Raw genomic sequence first — 25,324 nt, 5'->3', positions numbered from 1 at the left:
CAGGGTCTCCGCCTCCTCCTCCTCCTGCGAGGCAGCGCTGGCGGCGGTGGCGGGAGGCCGGTGATCCGGCCATGACTGCGGAGCTGCAGCAGGACGACGCGGCCGGAGCAGCCGATGGCCACGGCTCGGTGGGCTCCGTGGCGGCGAGGGGAGCGGGGAGCCGGCGGGACGGGCTCCGGGTCGGAGAGAGGAGGGGTGGAGGGCTAGGGCGAGAGCGGCGCGGGCGGCGGCCTGCGGGCTGGGCGCGGGGCGGGGGCTGCGAGGGGCGTGGGCGTGGGCGAGCGCGGGGAAGGGGCTCGGGAGGCGGCTGGAGTCTTTCCTAGACTTCGGTTCGGTCTCCGAACGAGGGGCATCAGATGTTTGGGAAACGAAGCCGGAAGGCGGGCGCGGGGTTGTCTGCACCGCGGTGTCTGGGGAGAGCGCCCCGGGCCGCGCCCGGGGCCGAGGAACTTCCAGGGGCGGCTTTGGTGGTCTTGGCGCTTTGTTTCTATTTTAAAATCCGCTTTAGAGAGTCTCACCCCCGGGAGAAGTTAACCGAAAGCCGGCATGACCAGCACCGGGGAGAGGCCGGGTCCTGGCGACCCCCCTGCGCCCTCGCCGCCGGCCACGCTCCCTAGAGCCGCCCGCCTCCCCGCAGCGCCCGCAGGGGCGCACTGGTCGCCGGGGTTTAGGGAGGGGGCGTCGCGCCGAGGCGGGGGCGTGTGTCTGTCCCGGTGTCTGCGAGGACCCCGGGCCGCCCCAGGGTCTCTGGGCTCCGGTGGCGCGAGGAAAGGAACGCGCTTTGGGAGGAAACCCGAGGCTGACGTCGGTGTGGAGGAACCTGGAAGTGGGCAGTGTGAGACTGTCTTCCCTGCGACTCCGGGATGTCACCGCTCGCGCTTCCCCATCGCCCCTCCAGCGAGCAAGACGGGGAACGTGGGCCGGGTGTTCACACGCGAGTTTGGGAGCGAGGGATTTCAAGCTTATTCGCAACACAGAGCTGTCAGAGGCCCCCGCGCGAGAGACCTTTGGTACCTTTTTACTCTCCTCTTGCACTCGGGAGGCCAGTAGTGTAGAAGGTGGACACGCTTACTTCCTCTTACAACTTCGGAAGTGAAAGAGACCTGGAAATGAGAGTATGCCGCTTTCTAATGGAAATGGCTTTGTTAGGTGTTCCCATTCATTGCCTGCCGGCACCCGAGTCAGGGTTTTCTCTGCTTTCAGAGATCAGTTCTATTCTTTTTTAGGGCAGTGACTGGAAACAGGTGGGAATAAATCTTAGTTTTGAGACAGTGGCGTTGATGTAGAGAAGAGACTGTTGTTTTAAGGGAGAGCCAGTTCTGTACATTTCTCGGGACTCCTGTTAGTGGAGACCACGTGCCTGTTAATCATGGGCATCTTCACGTCCCTTGGCCACCGTTTGAGAAGTGACCCCCATCTCATCACCGTCTATGTGAGACTGTCGTCTGGGAGGTGTTGGACGAGCGCTTGTGTGTAAGTCATAGCTATTTTTGGAAGCTTGAAATCCGGTGGCTGTGGTTGGCTGAGGACCCTGGTTCCTGGCGACCTGCACGGCGGTGACATCAACTGTTCTTCCCGGTGTTTCGCCCCCATACAGACAGCTGATAAGCTTGGTATGCTTGATAATGTTTGCCCTTTTGGCTCTTGTTCTTTTGTTGATGTAAAATGCTTGAAGTCAGCAGTCTAGGTTGAAGGAGTCTTATATGGGGATCTTATATCCTCATCTTGATAAGTTTCATGTTAGAATGGACTTTATTTTTGAATTCTCTGTAGCGTTCTACATTTCCCTTGGAGGATCTTTAATTATTCTAGTCGGGAAGAGCTTTCCTGCACAGACACTGAGAAGCTTCTTGAACCCGGCGTGCTTCCCATCCCTCGTTGGTCAGTTGTACATGGGACAGACAAAACCCTCCATGACCTCCCAAGAATTTTAGTAGAGGGAAAATGTCATACTCTTGAAATAGGTGTTTAGTACCTACTCAAACCTAGAAGAGAACACTGATGATTCTAAATCCTCCACGCTGCAGACTGTTATTTGAGTATCTAAAGCAGTGGTTCTCAACCTTCTGGCCCTTTAAATACAGTTCCTCATGTTGTGACCCAACCATAACATTATTTTCGTTGCTACTTCATAACTGTAATGTTGCTACTGTTATGAAGCATAATGTAAATATCTGATATGCAGGATGGTCTTAGGCGACCCCTGTGAGAGGGTCGTTTGACCGCCAAAGGGATCGAGACCCACAGGTTGAGAACCGCTGAAAGGGATTACTTTAGATTCTGTGTTTTAATCAGTTCTTGACTTAGATAAAAACCCAGCAGCAACAGCAACTGTTATTGTAGGATGAACAACTTGAAATCAGGTTGGTTCTTATAAACCTGCCCTCTATGGCGGCTGTACTAGGGTTCATCACACATTCTCTGTGCTAACTGGAGTCCTATGAACACCTGCCAGCTGCAGGTAAAATTTAACTTTTTGTTTTCCCTGGATTTATTGGCTTTTCATTCCCTTTTACCTTGTCTCATTCATTGTGATTTTGGGAGCATCAGTAAATGAGTGCTTGGTTGGCTTCTACAACTCTCATGCCTCCTCAGCTACAAAGTTTCTGTTTCCACAATGAGTACAGTATTTATAAAGCACATCAACAAATAATGCCTCAGATCTTTCCATGTGTTTTGTTTCATCAGAGAAATTTAAAGCAATAGCCAAATGAAGCAGATATTTTTCAAGGAAAATAACGATGTTGATAATAGTAGTTAACATTGAGCATGTACTGTGTACTAAACCTTGTGCTCAGAACTTAACATGCATTATTATGACTACTCTATGAAGTTTTCTTATGAGAAGGCTTATACTTGTTAAATAATTTGCTCAAGGTCACCCAGCTGGTAAGTGGTACAGCCAGAATTGAACCCAGGCAATTCTGACTCCCAAGAGCCAAAGATATCCCTGATTCTACTTCTTCGTTGTTGGACCCATTGTCTTGGGTCAGAACCTTTCTATTACTCTCTAGAACTTTTCTGATCTTTTAAACTTTCAATCCTCATTGCACTCTTTCTAAACAGATAACCTTTTTTTCCTACTTGATTGAGCTTGCTCACATCTAAAGAGAGCTCATTGTCTCATGGTTTTGTGTTCCCCCCACTCCTCTTTATTTATTTTTTAAAATATATTTTATTGATTTTTTACAGACAGGAAGGGAGAGGGATAGAGAGTTAGAAACATCGATGAGAGAGAAACGTCGATCAGCTGCCTCCTGCACACCCCCTACTGGGGATGTGCCCGCAACCAAGGTACGTGCCCTTGACCGGAATCGAACCTGGGACCCTTGAGTCCGCAGGCCGACGCTCTATCCACTGAGCCAAACCAGTCAGGGCCCCCCACTCCTCTTTAATGTCTCTTTTCTCAGCAGAAGAGGTACCCATTCCTTCTCCTTCATTTGTAGAGATGAATCTAGATCACTGGTTTCCAGAGACCTTTTTGATTGTGACTATTGGATGAGGAGGATGCTGGCATCTAGTGGGTGAAAGCCAGGAATTCTGCTAAACATCCAACATTGTACGGGGATAACCCCTAATACAGACTTTTCTGGCCCAAAATGTCAGTAATGCTGAGCTTGAGAAACCCTGATCTAGATGATGTCTCTCCCTACTGTCCCAAATCATCTCACGTCTCCTTTATCCTAGCCCAGTGGTCGGCAAACTCATTAGTCAACAGAGCCAAATATCAACAGTACAACGATTGAAATTTCTTTTGAGAGCCAAATTTTTTAAACTTAAACTATATAGGTAGGTACATCGTTATTAACCTACCTATATAGTTTAAGTACTGTTGATATTTGGTGCCTCCCCCGCACTGCGTATCTCGCGGCCCCCCTGCGCTGCATCTCCAGTTGCCCGACTGACCGACTGACACCCCCCACTTCTAACGCCACTTCTTCAAAATAGACTCGAAAACCGACTTCTGCGCATGAGCCACAAAGTTTCAATCGCACCGTATGTGCGCACCCGCACGTGGTATTTGGTGGAAGAGCCACACTCAAGGGGCCAAAGAGCCGCATGTGGCTCGAGGGCCGCGGTTTGCCGACCATGGTCCTAGCCTAATCCCTTTACTGTTATCTTCTTCCATTCGACTCAAAATATGGTCCACGGACCAGCAGCATTTGTATCACCTGGGTGTCTGTTAGAAATGCAGCAATGTGGATGTGCTGGAGCCAGCTTTTACTGGTCTCCACCTGACTGTGTACATCTCTTCCCAGGCTGCTTGGTGACCTCCTGTTGGTAACTTGAAATTGCCACAGTGGGAGTATTGTTACCAAGGAGATGCACAAGCTCTTCGAATCATCACACCACTGTTTGGGCCTCCACCCTAGACCTAGTGAATCAGAAACTACCTTTTGACAAGATTCCTGGGTGATAAACTTTGGGAAGCTCGGTCCTACACAGAATTCCCATGGTCCATTCAGTTATGAACACATATCCCCAATCCTCAATTAAAATAAGAACAACAAAATTCTCTTCTGCCCTGTCCAGCTATTGCCTTGCCTACCTCCTTTTTTTTCCTTTTGTTTACTTTTTGAACAGGTTTTAAATCTCCCTGTTTTTTTTTTTTAAGTGTTTTTCCAATTACAGTGTAATTCCAATTCACTGTAGAAAAATTGGAAAACACAGACCCAACAAGATTAGCTTTTGGCTGATAAGAGGCACAGCCCTGAGGCTGAGGCACATTGGTTACCAGATTCCACAGTGAGGTAGTAGCAACAGGTTGTGCAGAAGCCCAGTTAGGACTTGGCTGTGGGGACCAGTCTAGGCTCCAGCAAGAAGAGGGTGATTGCCCACAGGCCTGCAGGGAGGCCCGCAGCAGAAGGATTAGATTGTAGGGCAATGAGTAGTTTTAGGTTATCAGCATGCCCCAGGCTGCCCAACCAGAGCCTTGCCAGTAGGCTTTTAGTATTTGTCATTAGCAAATGAAACAGACCTGTAGGAAGTAACCACTGACTGACCACCTTCTGGTCAAATCAGTGGTCTTTCAGTAGTAATTCCTATTACCATTTTCCCTTTAGTTATTCAAGTACCCCTCATTCTCATGCTTTCATTTGCAATGATTCCTTATTGCCACTTGTTTGTTGATACTTATTTTGGCATTTGATTTTAGGCTGCCTTACTTCCTGAGCGCTCTTCCTTTGGCCCTGTATGTTGTTCTTTCATCTTTCTTCTCTGCTATGGGCTAACCTGTTTGCTTTCTTGGCTGTACTGTCCTTTTAGTAACTGCTTCCCTGTCTGCATTTGTACTCTTCTACACCTCTTTTTGGAAATGCTTGTTGAACATTTACACGTGTATGTTAAAGCTTTCTTGGCGATAAGTATTTGCTGCATAGCTACTTTCCCACACTTACTGTAATAGGCAAGGGGATATACTTGTAGTAATAGCATCGGCTATTTGCCAGTTACTGCCTTAAGCACTTTCTAATATTTACAAAAACCCTGCAAGGTATGAATTGTTGTATCTTATTACTGATGAGGAAACTCAAACTCAGATATTAATATAGCTAATGAGGGCCTAATATGAGATTTTAAACTGAAGTCCGTTTGCCTCCATATCGCAGATAAAAAATGTGGCTTACTCTTACTCAAGATTCAATTCTAAGTAGCAGAGCTGGGACTTAAAGCCACTGACTTCCCCCACTGCCATTAGTGCCTTTCTAAAGCCAAGCTTTTGACTACCACTTGACAATGTGTGAAGCACTTCAACATATGGTGTCATTGAACCTATATAGCAACCCCATGAAGTAAAAGTTAGTGTGACTGGGAAGTAGAGCTTGCAAAGTGACACAGCTAATACTTAAAACCAAAACCCAGAGCACAGGTAATTTTCTCCTAGGATATCAGTATTTTCCCTCCAATCTTTGGATGAGTTTCATTGGATGGGCAGGTCACAAAATTTTATATTTATGTATCATTTTAAATTTTATTAACAATTCCTGTATGTGTTATTTAATTTGATAGTCACACCGGGTCTGTTAAAGCAGATGCTATACTTTATTTTACAGATGTGGAAATTGATGCTTAGAAAAATTGAGAGTTGCTATGAGGCTAGTGTGTGCTGGAATCTGGACTACATATGCTATTTCTAAATAAAAGGGGAGGTCAGAGTACTGGACATACAAAGCCATATCAAAGATCTGTGTGAATAGGTGCTGGCAACATGCTACATGATGGCTGGTAGTCAGTTTAAACTTGAGATGTCCTAAACAAATATTTTCTCTTTTCAACATTACTGCCCAAGTTAGTACTTTCCTGGTGTTCTTTTTCTGTGTGTGTGTGTGTGTGTGTGTGTGTGTGTGCGTGTGCGTGCAGCATGTGCATGTACATGAGCAAACACAAATCTCTTGATTTTTATTCAGTTTAGGTGAAATACATATAAAATTAACTGAAATGTATAACTCAGTGACATTTAGTATATTCACAATATTGTGCAGCACCACTTCTATTTAGTTCCAACACATTTTCATCACCCCAAAAGAAAACTCCTATCACTAAGCAGTCACTCCCCATCCCCCAGCCCTTGGCAATGCCAGTCTGCTTTCTGTTTGTGCTTTACCTGCTCTGGATATTTCATATAAATGGGATCATACAATATGTGACCTTTTGTGTCTGGCTGTTTTCACTTAGTATAATGTTTTCGAGATTCATCTAAGTTATAGCATCTATCAGTACTTCATTTCTTTTAATGACTGAGTAATATTCTACTCTGTGTACTCTGTTTTATCCAGTTTTCCATTGGTGGACATTTGAGTTATTTCCAGCCTTTTGGCTGTTAGGAATAGTGCTGCTGTGAACATTCATGTACAAGTGTTTGAGTATCTGTTTCCAATTCTTTTGGGTATATGCCTAGGCATAAAGTTGCTGGGTTATTTAGTAACTTTATGTTTAACTTTTTGCCCCAGGAACTGCCAAACTATTTTCCACAGCAGCTGCACCATTTTATATTCCCACCAGAACACACAAGGGTTCCAGTTTCTCCACATCCTCACCCAACACTTATTTTCCATTTTTGTTCTTTGTTTGTTTGTCTTATCATGGCCATTCTCCTGTGTGTGAAGTGGTATCTCGTTTTTTTTTTTTTTTTTAATCCTCACAATATATTTTTCCATTGACCTTTAGAGACAGAGTGGAAGGGAGAGAGGGTGGAAGGAGGGAAGGAGAGAGAGAGAGAGAGAGAGAGAGAGAGAGAGAGAGAGAGAAACATTGATGTGAGAGAAACACATAGACTGGTTGCCTCCCCCACATGCCCTGACAGACTGGACTGGGCTGGGGATTGAACCTACAACTGAGGTACCTGCATTTGACTGGGAATTGAAACTGCAACCCTTCTGTCTGTGGGCCTATGCTCTAATCCAGCGGTTCTCAACCTGTGGGTCGCGACCCCTTTGGGGGTCGAACGACCCTTTCACAGGGGTCGCCTAAGACTATCGGAAAAACACATATATAATTACATATTGTTTTTGTGATTAATCACTATGCTTTAATTATGTTCAATTTGTAACAATGAAAATACATCCTGCATATGAGATATTTACATTATGATTCATAACAGTAGCAAAATTACAGTTATGAAGTAGCAACGAAAATAATTTTATGGTTGGGGGTCACCACAACATGAGGAACTGTATTAAAGGGTGGCGACATTAGGAAGGTTGAGAACCACTGCTCTAATCACTGAGTCCGACTGGCCAGGGCTCATTGTAGTTTTGATTTGCATTTTCCTAATGGCTAGTAATGTTGTTAAGTGTCTTTTCATATGGTTATTGGCCATTTGTATATCTTCTTTGGAAAAATGTCTATTCAAATCCTATGCCTTTTTTTTTTTTTTCTGGCACACACGAACTTACTGAATTATGATTTAAAACCATTGTCAGTACTGCCAGTCTGTTGCTTCTTTCTGTGCCACCATCATGCCCCACAACACTGTGCTCCAGGAGGGAGTCTCAAGCAGATAATGGACCAGATGCCACCTCCATTCCCAGTGCCACCATTGGAAGCCCAGGTTTCTGAACAAGTTTTATTACACACATTGGGGATGGGATTCAGACCTTCTTAGCTGCTGCATTCCTCATGGACGAAAGGACATTCTTCAGTTCCTCTCTCTTCCTCTTGGTGTGAATATGTGTCTGCATCCTTTTCTTTTGTTGTTGTTGTTAATCCTCCCTGGAGGATATTTTTCCAGTGATTTTTAGAGAGAGTAGAAGAGAGGGAATGAAGTGGGAGAGAGAGACAGAGAAAGAAACATTGATGTGAGAGAGTCACATTGATTGGTTGCCTTCTGTATGCGCCCCGCTGAACAACACTGGCCAGGCCATACCCTTTTCTTGATGAACTTTGGGGCGCTTGTATCTCCGTGGCACGCTGCTCATAGGGGGCAAAGCCACACACCTCTTGGAGCATGTTCCACATGAACTTGGTGTGCTTGGTGAGGCACCTGCAGTGGTGGCCGTGCCTCAGCTTGCTCATGTTCTTGTTCACCTGTGGCCCTTGTTGAGGCCAACAGCCCTGGGGTAGTAGGGCAGAGCCATGGCTGCTGCTTCTCAGCAGCTGCTGTGGCAGAAGAGCAGTCCTTTGCCCATTTTTGAATTGGGTTTGTTTGTTCTTGGTTGTTTGAATTATGAGAGTTTTTAAATATATTCTGGGTACTAGACCTTTACCAGATTTATGATGTGAAAATATTTTCTCCCATCCTGTAGGTTGCCATTTCACTTTCTTAGTAATATCCTTTAAGGCACAAGTTTTTAATTTTGATGAAGTCCTGCTTACCTGTTTTTTTCTTATGTAGCTCAAACTTTTGGTACCATATCTAAGAATCTATTGCCAAATCCAAGATCATGAAGATAGACCTTTATGTTTTCTTCTAAGAGTTTTATAGGATTACCTATTATATTTAGGTTGTTGATCCATTTTAAATTAGTTTTTGTGTAAGTTAGGGGGTCTAATTTCATTCTTTTGCATGTGGATGTTTACTTGTCCTAAGCACCATTTTTGAAGGGACTATTTTTCCCAATTAAATGGTCTTGGGACCCTTGTCAAAAATCAGTTGACCAGATGTATGGGGTTTGTTGGAACTCTTAATTGAATTCAGTGGTCTGTATGTCTTTCTTTATGCCACTGTCATGATGATTGTAGCTTTGTAGTAATATTGGAAATCAAGAAATGTAAGACCTCAACTTTATTCTTTTTTCAATACTGTTTTTACTATACAGAGTCCATTGAAATTTCATATGAATTTGAGGATCAGCTTTGCCATTTCTGAAGAAAAGGCGGTTGGAAATTTTGATAAGAATTGCATTGAATTTGTAGATCACTTTGGGTAGTATTGCTGTCTTAGCAATATTAGTCTTTGTGATGATTACTTGGATGTGTCAACTTAACTGAGCTGTGAGGTGCCCAGACATTTGGTCAAACATTGTTTTGTATGTAAGGGTGCTTCTGGATGAGATTAACATTTGAATCAGTTGCCCTCCCAAATGTCTATGGGCCTCATCAATCAATTGAAGACCTGAATAACAAAAAGACTGATTAAGAGGAACTTCACTTGACTACTGAGCTAGGACATCAGTTTTCTTCTGCTCTCACACTGGAACTTATACCATCAGTTTCCCTGGTTCTCAGGCTCTCTAACTTGGAAATGACACCATTCACTCTCCCTCTGAGGTCTCCAGCTTGCTAACTGCAGATCTTGGGACTTCTCAGCCTCCATAATTGCAAAAGCCAATTCCTTACACTACATTAATTTACCCCCACACACAGGAACTGGGAATCCAGGGTTCCTTTACACACACACACATCACACACACACACACACACACACACACACACACACACACACACATCACACATCCCGTATTGGTTCTGTTTCTCTGGAGAAAGCTGACTAATCAGTCTTCCATTCCAGGAACCTGGATATCTGTCCATTTATTTAGGTTTCCTTTAACTTCTGTCTCAATGTTTTGTACTTTTCAATGTATAAGTATTTTACTTCCTTGGTTAAATTTATTCCTAGGTATTATATTCTTTTGGATAGTTGTAAATGGAATTGTTAATTTTCTTTTCAGATTGTTCATTACTGCTTTATAAAAACACAACATTTTCACATGTTGATCTTGTTTCCTGCAAAATTACTGAATTTGTTTATTAGCTCTAGTAACTTTTTTTGTGGGTTCTTTTGGATTTTATATATTATGTCATCTGTGAATAGAGATAGTTTTACGGTTTCCTTTTCAATTTGATGCCTTTTATTTTTCTTGCCTCATTGCTCTGGCTAGAACTTCCAGCACAGTGTTGAAATAGCATTGGTGAAAGTGGGCATACTTGTCCTGTTCCTGATTTCAATGGGAAAACTTTCAGTCTTTCACAATGGATGCATGTCAGCTGAGAGTTATTTCTGTTTGTGACTTGTAAAGGCCCTTTATCATGTTGATGAAATTCCATTCTATTCCTAGTTTCCTGTTGGCTTTTGTCAAATGCTTTTTCTGCATCATTCAAGATGATCTTGTGTTTTCCCCTCCTTCATTCTGTTAGTGTGGTATAGTACATTGGCTGGTTTTCTTACTGCTTTTATTTTATCCTGACGTTTAGTGCCCTTTCTAATCTAATCCCTCATCACTTCTCTGGTCCCTATTATTTATCAAAAGTAGAAACAACACACTGAGGCCCACCTAATAACTTAAAATTTTACTGTCGTTGGGTTTCTAAAACTCTAAGCATGTAAACTTGATTTCTTAAATCTTTCCTCATACTTTTCTAGTTTCTCAATTAACCTTAGCAATATATTGCAAAAAATGGCATTTTCTTTAATCTTTGAAGATCCATTTCAAATGACCTTCCCAACCTAATTTGTATTTGGTTTGGTCATGTAGTCAAAGAAATGAAAAAATGTTGTCTTAATGTCTTCTAAAGTAAGAAAAAGGCAAGATGCAGGACATGATGGATAGTGTGAAGATATATTCATGTGCATAGACCAGTGATGGCGAACCTTTTGAGCTCGGCGTGTCAAAATTTTGAAAAACCCTAAACTCTGGTGCCGTGTCACATATAGAAATATTCATATTTTTTTTTGATATTTGCAACCATAGTAAAAAAAAGATTTTTATTTTTGATATTTATTTTATATATTTAAATGCCATTTAACAAAGAAAAATAAACCAAAAAATATGTATAAAATAAACAAAAGCAGAAAAACAATGTACATTTAGGAAAAAATAATAAAAACAATGATAATCAAATGGTACGAAAACTAGAAATTAGTGACTTTTTTGGTGCTGAAGTTTGTCTGCTAATTCTTCGATTGCAGGTTCATACTTGGTGCACTTCAAGGCCAAGCAAGCGCCACTAACTTCATCTGTTAGCCGGTTTCTTTTGTTCGTTTTAATATTATTTAATGCTGAGAACAAAGTCTCACAAAAATATGTTGATGAAAAAATTGTTAGCAAAGCCATTGCTAGATTTTTTAAAATATATATATTTTATTGATTTTTTACAGAGAGGAAAGGAGAGGGATAGAGAGTTAGAAACATCAATGAGAGAGAAACATCAATCAGCTGCCTCCTGCACACCCCCCACTGGGGATGTGCCCGCAACCAAGGTACATGCCCTTGACCGGAATCGAACCTGGGACCTTTCTATCCGTAGGCCGACGCTCTATCCACTGAGCCAAACCGGTTACGGCTATCGCTAGATTTTTTATGTCGCTAAAAGTGTCAGGTACTCTGTTCCAAGCACTCAAAATTTCTTGTTCGTAGTTGCACTTTTCATTATTCAAACGATTTCGTTCCAGATTTTCAAGTTTCGACCTTAAGTCGACAAACACATGAGTCCAAATGCTACCTTGAAAATCTGCAAGTTGCATCTCTAAATCATCAATTTGCATCCATTGGAAATCCTTTAATTCCAAAGTACTGTAAACAACTACATCCGGATACTTAATTATTTTAATGGTCTGTTCTAGGCTTCTAAATTGGTTGAATCTTTCGTTGAACTGTTCAAATAACGAGTTTACTATATTCTGGTACATAAATATGGACTCCATTACACTTGTTGTAGTGGCCTTCTTGAAATACTTTTTTATCCGAGGAAAATACTTATAAGTTTTAGTTTCAATATCTCGCTTGAAAATTTTAAGTTTACTTTCAAAAGATTTGATGTATCCAAACATAACGTCAATACTTTTGCCAAAACCTTGTAATTTTAAGTTCAGTTCATTCATATGAACAGAGACATCTGTAAAAAACATCAAATTGCTGATCCACTTATGATCATTGATCTGAGGAAAGTTTGCCAGATCCTTATTCTCAATAAATACCTTAATTTCTTCAAAGCACTCCATAAGTCGCTCAAGTACTTTACCTTGACTCAGCCATCTCACATTATTGAACATCAGTAGTCCACTGTAGGTTGAATCAACTTCTTGTAAAAGTGCAGAAAATTTTCACTTATGAAGGGATCGAGAAGCTATAAAATTCACAATTTTTGTTACAACTGACATTAAATCATTCAATTCTGAAAATCCCGATTTGGCACACAACACCTCCTGATGGATAATGCAATGAAAAGGTACAAGTGGATGTCTAATAGCTTCCATAAACAATTTCAGGAATCCCACATTTTTCCCCACCATATTTGGTGCCCCATCTGTTGTGACTGACACAATTTTAGAGATATCAATGTTTAGGTCACTGAATATTTTTATAACAACTTTACATATTTTGTTTCATTATGTACTTATTGGCACTGATTCTAACTTTATCAACTCTTCTCTCATTGTGAGACCATCAGAATATCTAGCAATAATGGCCAACCGAGCATTTGATGTGACATCAGTAGTTCCATCAAGAGAAATCGAAAAATATTTACAACTATTTAAGTCTTTTTTTAATTGATGTTGTATGTTTTTGTTAAGATCTATTATTCTGTCTTTGATAGTATTTCTACTGAGTGGTAACTCAGAAATTCTTTTAATAATATCATCTTTATTTTTCATATCGTGCAATAGAGCTGGTGCACATCTTAGAAATGTCTCCTTAATAAATTCTCCGTCACTGAGGGCTTTTCCGTGCTGAGCTATGGAGTGAGCAATACAGTAACTTGCTGATGTTAAATTTGTAGAGCATCTTACAAATTTAATGATGAAATTTGATTGACTTTTATAGAGGTGTAGCTGCCTAGAAATGTATTCCTTCCTTTCATCGATACTTTTTTTCAAGAGCTGACAATGATTAGTTTCAAAATGTCTCTTTACATTCCACGTTCTGCTTACTACCATTTCACAATCCCATACATCTCGGTCCATATGTCTTGAAAGAGTCGGCTACTGCTACTTCCACTTCCTTTATCATTCAGTCTTGCTTTTTTATTTTTTTGATTCTCCATCACAAGACTGCAAAAATAAATAAATATAAATCACAGCGTTTTTGATAAAAGGTTGATAGGTTTCTTACCTATTAACTTTTTGCAGTGTTGTTGCACTGACTCCTGGTGCAAAACAATTCAAAGATAGTATGTATAACCAACAAGTATATGGTGCTGTAATGTTGCACCGTATATCTTTTTCTTCTAACCCTCCCACTCCTATCTCCTAACGAACATGGCGATCAAGTGCGTCTGTTTGCCGAATGCACCCGAATGCACGGGAAGCTTACCCGAGGCACATGTTGACAATAACAAGGCTGTTTCCAGAATTGGGCATTTTGTCACTCGAGTAAAAATAAGATGTCATGAGTAAAGATTAATCTCTTTATAGTGCAATTCTTAACCTTTTTATATTAATGTCAATATTGGAACAATGTATCTTGGATGTTTTCACTATGTATCTTTGCTACACTATGTGTCTTTGCTACGCAACACCGATGTAAAGTTTACATCCGGTTTTAGAATTGCATTATTGATCATGAGTAACGTTGAGTAATAATATTACTCGAGTGATGCCCAACTCTGGCCGTTGCGAGAGACAAATATTTGAATTATGCAATTTTTTGTCTCTGTCGATGCGTGTCGCCCAAAATGAGTTTGCGTGTCACCTCTGACACGCGTGTCATAGGTTCGCCATCACTGGCATAGACCATTTCTGGAAAGATATATCAGAAATATTAGTAATGGTTACTCCTGGGGAATGGGAATGGGATGAAAAGAAGAGGGAAATATTCTATTCATTTTATATCTTTTTATACTGTTGGAATTCCTCCTCAGTGCATTTGAGAAAAAGAGAGGAGAAAATTTAAAAATAAATGACTAGTTCCTCTTTTAAAAAATATTTTTATTGATTTCAGAGAGGAAGGGAGAGGAAAACATCAATGATGAAAATCATTGATCGGCTGCTTCCTGCACGCCCTCTACTGGGGATCGAGCTCACAACCTGGGCATGTGCCTTGACTGGAAATCGAACTGTGACATCCTGGTTCATAGGTTGATGCTCAACCATTGAGCCACACCAGCTGGGCTCCTTTTTTTCTTTTAATTCCAACTTAAATTCCTCTATACCATATGAGTGACTAAATTTTTTTAAATTTATCTTTACTGTTGAAAGTATTACAGATTTTCCCCTATTTATCCCCATTGACCCCTTCTAGCCTGCACCCACCCCCCACCCCAGACCTAAATTTTAAAAACTCTTAAAGCTTTTGAAAAACTTTAAGCCAGTTAATGAATTGAAACAGTCATTTTTAAATGACTTTCTGCATCATTAACATAAGTTATAGAGTACCCTGTTTCAGGGGATTTAGTTGGGTCCACAGAAAACTGCTATTTGTCATTTTTAGAGAGTCATAGCCTTATGGCACTGTTAAACAAAGAATCTTAACTTGTACTGCTGAAGTGTTTTTAAGTAAAAGGGTATATCAGGTCATTGTGAGCCAAAAAAGTAAATAAAGAAAAAGAGGGCCGTCTTGGGGCATGGAGTGTGAACCAGCCACAGCAGCATGGCCACGTGAGACAGCATGTCCATCCATCATCCTGGAACTTTGCAATGTTTTTATACATCACTGGGGTGGGGAGAGAAAGATCTAAGCCCTTCTGAAAAGATTTACATTACCTCTAGACAAAGGGGATGGGAGAAGGTAAGAGGCTAGATCTGAGATAGGTGCAACAGAGTCTGTAAGGAAGAAGTGTCCGATCCTGTGGATTATAGCCACCTGGAGATTAATCCTAAATTCCAGCAAATATACCGGAATGTGAGCAGCCGTTAGTTAATCAAAGCTGGTCCACAGTTATGAGCTGGCCACTGTTCTGTCCCTTTCTCTGTCTTCTACGATTTTAATTTAGGTCATCTCAGAATTTTTTTCTTGTTTGTATGTTAGCTTTCTGCTTTATCAGTAAATTGGACCTACATAGAGTTGTTGCTGGAAGAAAAACGGAAAAAGCACCAGGGCTTTTGTGGACTGTTCTTGTTTTGTGGAAGTTGGAAAGATTAGCGGCAGTCTCAGCATGCATTAAGACCCTGTTGTCTATACTGGACTTCTGGAGTTGTTGCTATATATTTTCTTTAACTCCTAAAATTATTATTTTGCTTTTCTTGTGTACTTAAGTTTTATTTTAAAATTAGAAAACCAGATCTTTAATTTTGGAGGAAATTTTATTAGGCATACCTTAGAAGTTCTTTGGAGTAAAGGAACATTTATCAATATGTACTCAGGGTTTTGTTTTTTTAATTGATTTTAGAGAGAGGAAGGGGGAGAGAGAAAGAGAGAAACATCAAAATGAGAAACATCAATCAGGTCCTTAATGGGGGATCGAACCCACCACCTTTTGGTGTACGTGAGGATGCTTCAAACAATAGAACCACTTAGTGTTATTTTTTAATTTATCTTTATAGAAATGTCTTTATAAGAATAGACAATTGAGTTCAGGAAATGCATGCATTAATTAGAGTAATGAAATATCATCCCTCCCTGCTCCTTGTCTCAATACTAAACTGGGCATTTTAAAGATAAAATTCTTAATTAGTGATCTCACCAATTTGCCTCATCTGAACAAAGAGTTTTAATTAGTTGCTGTAGGATTAGGCCAGTTATTGTTTATTACAACAACTTGATGCTTAATGTTTTTATTGTCTGCTAATCCTATTTACTGCCTGTTATGGGATGAGTTACTGTGTTGCTGTAAGCAGACCTCAGTCCTGAGGAGTGGACTGGGTTACACAGAACCGCCAAGTAGCCCAGGTCCAGAGCGGGAGCTCCTTATTTCTGGTGCCTCTTTCTTCACTGCCTCTGGGCAGGAAAAGAGAATACTTTTTTTTTTACATGTACCTTTATTGACTTCAGAGAGGAAGGGATAGGGAGAGAGAGAAACATCAATGATGAGAAAGAATCATTGATCGGCTGCCTCCTGCACGATCGGGGATCGAGCCCACAGCTTGGACATATCTCCCGACTAAGAATCTAACTATAACCTCTTGGTTCATAGGTCGACGCTCAACCACTGAGCCACCTGGGCTGAGGCGAGAGTATTTCTTGTTTTACGAAAATAATGTGAATTCATCTAAGGAAATGCAGACCTGTTGACTCTTGCCAGTTATTTGACTTGATCACGACTGGAGCACAAGCTCTATCCTGTCTCCTTGGGTGTGTACTATATATAGCAGCATGGTGGTGGTGCAGTTAATATTCAAATCAGCTTCCTGTGCAGTCCCAGGAGAAACCATTAGTTAGTAATACAGCAGGGTCCTAGTGCTCTTGGTTGGAATGTTACTATAAAATTAACATTTAGTATATAGTACTTATTAGGATTTTAGTTGTGGGTACTATTTAAGAAATTATGTTTAGCTGAATATTTATTAAGATTGAGTCATGCACCCTGGCTGGTGTTTCACAGTGGTTAGAGCCTCGGCCCAGGCACCGAAGGGTTCTGGGTTCGATTCCTAATCAAGGGCATGTAACTGGGTTGCAGGTTCTATCCCCAGCCCCTAGTCGGGGTGTGTGTGGGAGGCAACCCATCAGTGTTTCTCTTTCTCTCTCTCCCCCACTTCCTCTTTCTGTAAAATCAATAAAAACACTTAAAAAAAAAAGATGAATCTAACCATTGACAATAGGTTAACATTCCACGGTCAGTCAAATGTAGGAGGTATTACTAGAAATAATATAAACACTTCAGTGGAGTCTGTGAGGTAAGGGATGGTGTAGGAGAAAAGGTTGAGTAAGTAGGGCAGGGTAGAATCTCTGAAAACTAGCAAGATGAGGAATTTAGATTTGAATTTACATGTAGAACATCATTCTTAGAGCTGTACAAAGTGATTTTACAAAGTTGTCATCTCTGCCCAATAACTTTAAAAAAAGGAAACTAAGCCAAACCGGTTTGGCTCAGTGGATAGAGCGTCAGCCTGCGGACTGAAAGGTCCCAGGTTCGATTCCGGTCAAGGGCATGTACCTTGGTTGCGGGCACATCCCCAGTAGGAGGTGTGCAGGAGGCAGCTGGTCGATGTTTCTCTCTCATAGATGTTTCTAACTCTCTATCCCTCTCCCTTCCTCTCTGTAAAAAATCAATAAAAAATATTTAAAAAAAAAAAAAAGGAAACTAAGTCCAGTTGGTATGGCTCAGCAGTTGAGTATTGATCCAGGAACCAAGAAGTCGCTAGTTTGATTCCCAGTCAGAGCACATGCCTGGGTTGTGGGCTTGATCCCCAGTGGGGGCTGTGCAGAAGGCAGCCCATTGATGACTTCCTCTCTCATCGATGTTTCTCTTTATCTCTCTCCCTTCCTCTCTCTCTAAAAATCAATAAAAATACATTTTTAAAAAATAATAATAAAAAAAGGGAAACTAAGAGTATTTTCCTTTCCTGGGTGTATTTTTCTAGATGTATTGCTGTCCACTGCTACTTGTTACAAAGTGGGAAAAGGGGAAAGGGACTTTAATCCATGGACAAATATAATGATTAGTAAATTATTTAATATTTGCATACCATGTTTCACTGATTGACATTGGCACTCTGAGTTAAATTAATTAATACATGTGAAGTGTTTAGAAGAACACCTGGCTAAAAGTAAGCAGCCTGTGTTACTTATTACTTTTTGTTGGGATTATTTTCTGTGAATCCTAAGTGTCAGTTGATGTTCAGAGTAATTTAAGGTGAAGATGTGATGTAGGTTTAATGCTCTACTCATTTCCCTCCCAATTATTCCCCCTCTTTTTGGGATATGTTGATTTTGATTCTTAGAAAACTGAATATGATTAAGAAGTATAGATTCACATACCTTTACCCAATACAATAAAATGGAATTAGAGTTCGTTTGGAGAAAACTTTTTAACATTTTATTTTTCTAAAAACCACATGCTTTGTGTTTTCGGCATTTGCCAAGGCTAAATCTGGACACCTGCTAGTCTGAGGGTCACTCTCCCAGTCCACAGGCAGTGACTTCCTTTGACAAGACTCACCGCCTCAGAGACTGCTGGTCTCAGCAGCGTCGGTTCCATTTCTAGCCTATGACTGTGACCTGGACTAGAACAGAAAGACTGCCTACAGGGGTGTTGCACTTAGTTATTTCTAGTCGCATGATACGTAAGTGTTGTCCTGGGCCCGCAGCTGTTGAGGAACATAGGATACTGTTTCTGTTACAGCGGCAGTGAATGGGCAGTGCCACTTGAGACGTATTACGAGCTGAAAGACAGTCAGTGGTGAAGCAGTAAGTACTGAGGCCCGGCTTCGTTCTGGGATAACCTTAGTTCTGGGAATGGTATAAATTAGATGTCTTCTCAGTGAAGTAAATTTGAACTATTTTGTTTTCAGTATTCATCTAAATGATCATTGTCTTCAGTTAGACAGCCAGTTGTTTAAATTGAGCTTACTTGTAAATAGTTGTTTTGTGTTAACTTTTGTCTGTGCAAAACAGGACAGACTGTTCCAGTGAAGATGTTAAGGCTGAAAAGGGTTATAAACTGACCTTGAGGTAGCCAGAAGTTACCACAAGATGGGTTTTTCCATGATTCAGATCAGTGAAAACATTTCATAGTGTAGGCCCCCTGGAATTTTATTTGTAATTCAGAAAATTCTAGCTTTGTACTTCATTTAAGCAATTAAACCTAAGTTTTAAATATGATGTTGGTGATATCATTTGTTAATCACATGGTTAGAAACATTGTCAGTAAAAAAAAAATGACACATACAAATGGTATGTGCAGTGAAGCTTAAAATAGCACATCTTCACATCCCTGCAGAATCCCTGCACTCCGTGTATGACCTCCTTACTTTATGTGCTGCTCACAGAGGCGCTTTAAGCATCCCCTAAGGCTAGAATATTACACTTAAATGTTATATATACTTCCAGTTTTACTGTTTACTCATATTTCTTCTGTAGGTATTTTCCTCGAGTAAACTTTTAAGAGAGTAATAGATGTGGCATTTCAGAATGTGTCTTGACAGTGTTGGGGCTGGGGACACTTTTTTCTTACTCCTTTAGTTCTTCTGGCTGATTGAATAATTCAGACAACGTACAGCAGATTAATAGGAGAAGATCAAATCTTAATAATGTGCACACAGAATATTCACATAGGCATGCACATTCCAAAGACTGAGGCAAAATGAGGCAGATGTGCCAGTTTGGAGAAGAGTCTGGGATTCCTGAGGGGAAATAGGCAATTCACTGGCCGATGACCAAGTGGCAAGCAAATTCTTGCTAGGTGGACTCAGAAACAATGGTTGCACTTAATTCACATGTGCTGACGTGAGTGTGGTGATTATGCTTGGGTCCCTTCCTGAAGCAGGGTTTCGTCTGAATCTCTTTAGGTGGGAAAGGGGAAGATAACTTCCTATTTTGTTAGGCTGTAATGGTTTTCAGCTCAAAATAGCCTGCTTGGCAGCGGGGCACATTCTGAGAGACTAGACCCCACAACAGTCATACCGTGTTGCTTGGAGGCGAGTCTCCGGTCTGTTAAGATGCTTATACTCCTTAAATGTATCCAGGTTTACTTTCTGACTGACATTTGTCTGCGGTTTTGTTTGTTTGTTTCTCAAACATAGAGCTGCCAAATGCTGTTAAATCAGCTGAGAGAAATCACGGGCATTCAGGACCCTTCCTTCCTTCAAGAAGCTCTGAAGGTTAGTGTCAAGGCTTCTGTTAGTCAAGAGGCTTTAAAACAGTTGTCCATGTTGTGGTTATGTCAGTTCAAGCTATTTTAACGCCTAAATGAAAGTGTATGTAGGGACAGAGCTCTGCAGGTCAAATAACCCGGTATCTTCAACATGTAAATGGATGGGGGAGACGTGCAGTGCAGGGAACCCGACAGGGTAAAAGAGGTTTATGAACATATCAACCAGTTGCACAGTATAAACTTGGTATGGATCCTGACTCAAGCAAACTAAAGGCTATTTGAGTCAGGGAACTTTGAAGTAATTTACTTAAAAACTTGATACTTACTGTTAAGGGGTTATAGTTTTAAAAAGATACATTCTGAAATGTTAACTGATAAACTGATATGATGCTTAAGATTTGCTTCAAAGTATCTGGGAGAGACTGGCAGAATAGATAAAACAAGATCGTCCACCTTGGTACATGGGTTCAATTATACATTCCCTCTACTATTGTAAATGTTAGACAGTTTTCCTAATAAAATATTAGAAACAATTACAAGTGTGGTCACCACTACAGAATATGTTTTAAACACAGTGCCTTACTATCCTGCACCATATTCCCCCGCCCCCAGACTTATGCCTAGACTTACTCCGTGTCTCCAGGTAGTAAAGAGTTATAACCAAGCAAGAAATTAACGCACTAATTTTAAATGCTGTGATGCTTTACTTGTGAAGTCTTTTCCCCCCTCTCCTTAGGCCAGTAATGGTGACATCACTCTGGCAGTCAATCTTCTCACAGATGAAAGGGTGAAGGAGCCCAGTCAAGACACTGTTGCTACAGAACCATCTGAAGTAGAGCGGAGTGCTGCCAACAAAGAAGTATTAGCAAGTAAGTACATCCTGTCTTAGTCCTGCTTGAACTCGCAAAAAATAACAGATGAGTGTGTGTGAGTTTTCTGTCTGCCACATCAGCCCTTTGGAAAGAATGGTAATGATAGCTAATGATTAAACCGTTACCATGTGCCAGGCACAATTGTAAGCACTTTTGTGATTCATTCATTCACACTTATTTAATGAGCACCTGCTATGTGCTAACCACTCTTTCAGGCACTGATGAACAAAATAAACAAGATGAACAAAATGAATAAGAATCCCTGCCTTCATGTTGCTTAGTTTTTCAAGGGGAGACGAACAAACAAATTATATAGCATATCAGAACATGCTAAGTACCATAGAGAAAAAGTAAAGGATGGAATGAAAAAAGTTTTGAGGATTAGATTTGAAATAGGATGAGCCTTTTGAGAATGGGTGAGTAAGTCATGTGAGGCCTTAGGGGAGAATATACATTGGATTGCTTAAGGAGCAGCAAGGAGGCCAGAGCTGAGGCTTAGTGAGTGAGGAGGGCAATACGAGATGAGGCCGTAGAGAGAACAGGAGGCAGATCATGCAGAGCCTGCATAAGTGCTTGGCTTTCCTCTGAGTTAGATGGCAGCCACTGGAGAATCTGGAGCCAAGGAGTGATGTAAACTGTTCCCATTTTCTAAGGTCACTCTGACTGCTCTGTTGGGTAGTGGGTAGTGAGCATGGGTTGGAGCGGGGAGCCCAGGACCAGTGAGGAGGCTATAGCAGATGGTGTTGGGTGAACTGGGATGTAGTGGTTAAGGAGTGAGAAGTGCTGCTATGTGGGCTTTGCTTACAGAGGAGACAAGGGGTGTGTGAGAGAGGAGGTAAAGGTGACTCCAGGGTTTTTTCCTAAGCAGCTGAAATGATGGAGTTGCACCTATCCAACATGGGAATAACTGTAGGTGGGGCAGATTTGGGGTGGAAGATGAAGTGATCGGTTTGGGCAATATTAAGTTTGGGTGCCTGTTAGACATTCAGGTGGAGTGTCACAAAGGCAGTGGAGCCCAGCCAATGTGGCTCAGTGGTTGAGTATTGACCTATGAACCAGGAGGTCACAGATTGATTCCTAGTCAGAGCACATGCCCGGGTTATGGGCTTGATCCCCAATAGGGGGCATTCAAGAGGCAGCCAATTGATGATTCTCTCTCATTGTTGTTGTTTGTATCTCTCTCTCTCTCTCTCTCTCTCTCTCTCTCTCTCCCTGAAATCAATAAAAATAGATATATATAAAAAAAAGAGGCAGTGGAGATCCACATGTGTAGTTCAGGGGTGAGATCCGCTGGAGATAGATATAGAACTTGGAATCATAAACCTGTAAATGGTATGTAAAGTTATGGGACTGGATGAACTCTTCAAGGGAGTCAATATAGAAAAGAGAAAAGGTTCAGTGACTAAACAAGCTGGCACTTGCAGTGAAGGGCGGTCTGGGGAGATCAGGAGTGTCCAGGGACATCAGGAAGACCAAGAGAACCAGGAGAGTGGTAATGTGGAAGCCAAGGAGGCTTCCAAGGGAAAGGAACCATCAGCTGGGTCAGATGGTGTTAATGGATATTTGGTCTATTTGTAATTTTGAACTACTCTGAATAATGCTGGTATGAATATTCTTTGTGTGTGTGTGTGTGTGTGTGTGTGTGTATACATATACATTTATATGTATATATTGTCTGGTGCACATAGTGATATTTTTAAATCAATATTTTGGGAGACTCATCCACGTTGAAAGTTATAACGGTAGTTCACTTATTTTCACTGGTGTGTAGTATTTCATGGTCTGAATTTACTACAGTTTATGTATTTATTGACTTTGGGGTTTGTTCACATTTTTTGCTATTATAAGCAAGGCTGCTGTGAGCTATTTTGATTCATGTAACGTGTGCATGGCTAATGATGTTGAGCATCTTTTCATGTGCTATTGGCCATTTGTATATCTTCTTCAAAAAAATGTCTATCCAAATTATTTGCCCATTTAAAAAATTGGGCATTTGTTTTTTCAGTATTTAGTTGCAGGAATAATTTATGTAGTCTGTATATAGGTACCTTACTGGATACCTGATTTGCAAAAATTTTCTCGCATTCTGTGGGTTGTCTTTTCACATTCTTGATGGTGTTCTCTGAAGCCCAAGGTTTGTGGGTTTTTAAAAATTTTGATGTCAAATTTATCTATTTTTTTTTTTTTGCTTTGGTTGTTTGTGCTTTGGATGTCATCTCTAAGGTGCCATTGCTTAATCCAATATCACAAAGAATTACAGTGTTTTCTTCTAAGAGTTTTACAATTTTAGCTGTTATCACGCGGTCACAAGTTCATTTTTTTAAATGGTGTGAGGTAGGGGTTTAAAGTCATTCTTTTGTGTGTGAATATGCAGTTGTTCCAGTACCATTTGTTGAAAATATAGTCTTTCAGTACTGTATTATCTTTGTATCTGTGATGAAAAGCAGTTGACCATAAATATGAGATTTGTTTCTGTTTCACTGAAGTCTGTTCCCTTGATCTGTATGTTTGTCTTTATGCCAGTAGCCCACAATCTTGATTACTACAATTTTGTGTTTTTTTCTTTTTAAATTAAATGTTCTTCATTGTCCATGTATAGAAATTCACTTAACTTTTGTCTAACCACATTTTATTAATTACAACTATTGTCTATAGATTATTTTGGATTTCTCTTGTAGGTGATCATTATCTATGAGTTATGACAGCTTTGTTTCTTATTTTCCAATTCTCATATTTTTAAAAAATTTATTTTTTCTTTTCTTATTGCACTGACCAGAACTTTAAGAACCATAGTGAACAAAAGCTTTGATAGTAGACATCTTTGTCTTAGTCTTCGTTTTAAAGGAAATGTGTTTGACATTTCACCATTAAGTACAAAGTGTGCTGTGGGCTTTTCGTGGATATTCTTTCTCAGCCTAAGAATATTCTCTTTCTAGTTAATTTAGAGTTTTTATGCTTGAATAGAGGTTGAATGTTATCAACTATTTTTTCTGTATCTATTGAGATTATCATTTTCTTCCTTGAAATGTTAAGATAGTGAATTTTACTGGTCTCTTTTCTAATGTTAACTCAGTGTTTCCTACAATGAACTCAACTTGGTCTTAATATAGAATCTTTTTTTGTACATTAGCAGAATTCTGTTTGCTAATGTTTTGTTTAGGTTTTTGGCATTTGTAAACATGTTTGAGTTTGAGTATATCTAGGTTTGTTAATGCTTTTACTTTTTTTCCTGTAATACAGACAGGAGGGCAGTGTTTCCTGCATATAGACTAATTGAAGTTCAATGTATCTTGCAGAAGTAATAGACCTTACTCATGAGAACAAAGATGATCTTCAGGCTGCCATTGCTTTGAGTCTACTGGAGTCCCCCAAAGTTCAAACTGATGGAAGAGATCTTAACAGGTAATTGATTTAATTTATAATCTTTGCTCCCTACATTAGTGTGTAGGTCAAAGGCAATAGCTCTGTGAGTGCCACTCAAGAACTATTCTTTCAGGCTCCTTCAATTGCATCTGAATTAAATTTTTTAAGGAAAATTTACTGAATTTAGCTTACTTACTCTGGTTCACTTTTGAAAAAGCCAAATATGGTAAGTGTCTTATTGCAGCCTGTGGTCTTTGGGCAGAAGCCTGCAGGTTATATAGTTCATAATTGCTAATTTATGGAGGGGGGGAGGCATTCTAGTGTAAGTATCCAATAAATATGTATGCCCTTTATAATCGTTGAACCTTTGTAAACTTTGAGGGTTATGTTGATTTTTAAAAATGCAATAATGATTCAATTACCCTGTCTCAGAAGTGAACAGGGATAGTATTTGAATTGGTACTAATTTGGTGACTGGCTGGAATTATCCACAAATATCCAGTTCCAGTGGTGGCCTGTCAGTTTCCAGATATGTTTATTCCCTTGTACTGTCCAGTTGTTCTTTCAGGGAAACACAGGGCTGTGGTTTGGGTACTAGAGAGTTTGGAGGCTCTTATTTTTTAAAAAAATATATTTTTATTGACTTCAGAGAGGAAAAGAGAGGGAGAGATAGAAACATCAATGATGAGATGGAATCATTGATTGGCTGCCTCTTGCACGTCCCACACTGGGGATTGAACCTGCAGCCTGGGCCTGTGCCCTGACCTGGTTCATAGGTGGACACTCAACCATGAGCCATGCTGGCCGGGCCGGAGGCTCTTATCTTTAGCAGGGTGTCTCTCTTGCCTCTTTCAATGACATGGTCTGAGAGAGGACACTGTTGCTGAAATCTAAAACTTTTCCTACACTACCATAAATAGTCTTGAGTCTCAACTCAGTTCCATGAAGCACCTTATTAGTAATCATCTCTGTTATAGAAGGATTAACATCTCTGTGTTTAAACCTTACTTTCACTTATGTTATAA

The 25,324-nt window shown here is 40.6% G+C and overlaps 1 protein-coding gene across 1 annotated transcript; it reads left to right on the top strand.

Moving 5' to 3' along the window:
* Positions 1 to 22: 22 nt before the first annotated feature.
* On the top strand, positions 23 to 24,358 carry LOC111826991 (ubiquitin carboxyl-terminal hydrolase 28-like). The gene is made up of 4 exons (XM_023757914.1): positions 23 to 128; positions 19,994 to 20,071; positions 20,801 to 20,933; positions 24,233 to 24,358. The coding sequence occupies exons 1-4, from the start codon at positions 72 to 74 to the stop codon at positions 24,340 to 24,342; spliced, it is 378 nt and encodes a 125-aa protein (XP_023613682.1). The 5' UTR covers positions 23 to 71; the 3' UTR covers positions 24,343 to 24,358.
* The last annotated feature ends 966 nt before the right edge of the window (positions 24,359 to 25,324 follow it).

The sequence above is a fragment of the Myotis lucifugus genome, unplaced genomic scaffold (assembly GCF_000147115.1).
Source record: "Myotis lucifugus unplaced genomic scaffold, Myoluc2.0 scaffold_117, whole genome shotgun sequence".
Lineage (NCBI taxonomy): Eukaryota > Metazoa > Chordata > Mammalia > Chiroptera > Vespertilionidae > Myotis > Myotis lucifugus.
The sequence above is the reverse complement of the archived record's forward strand: the minus strand, read 5'-3'. Positions and strand labels throughout refer to the sequence as shown.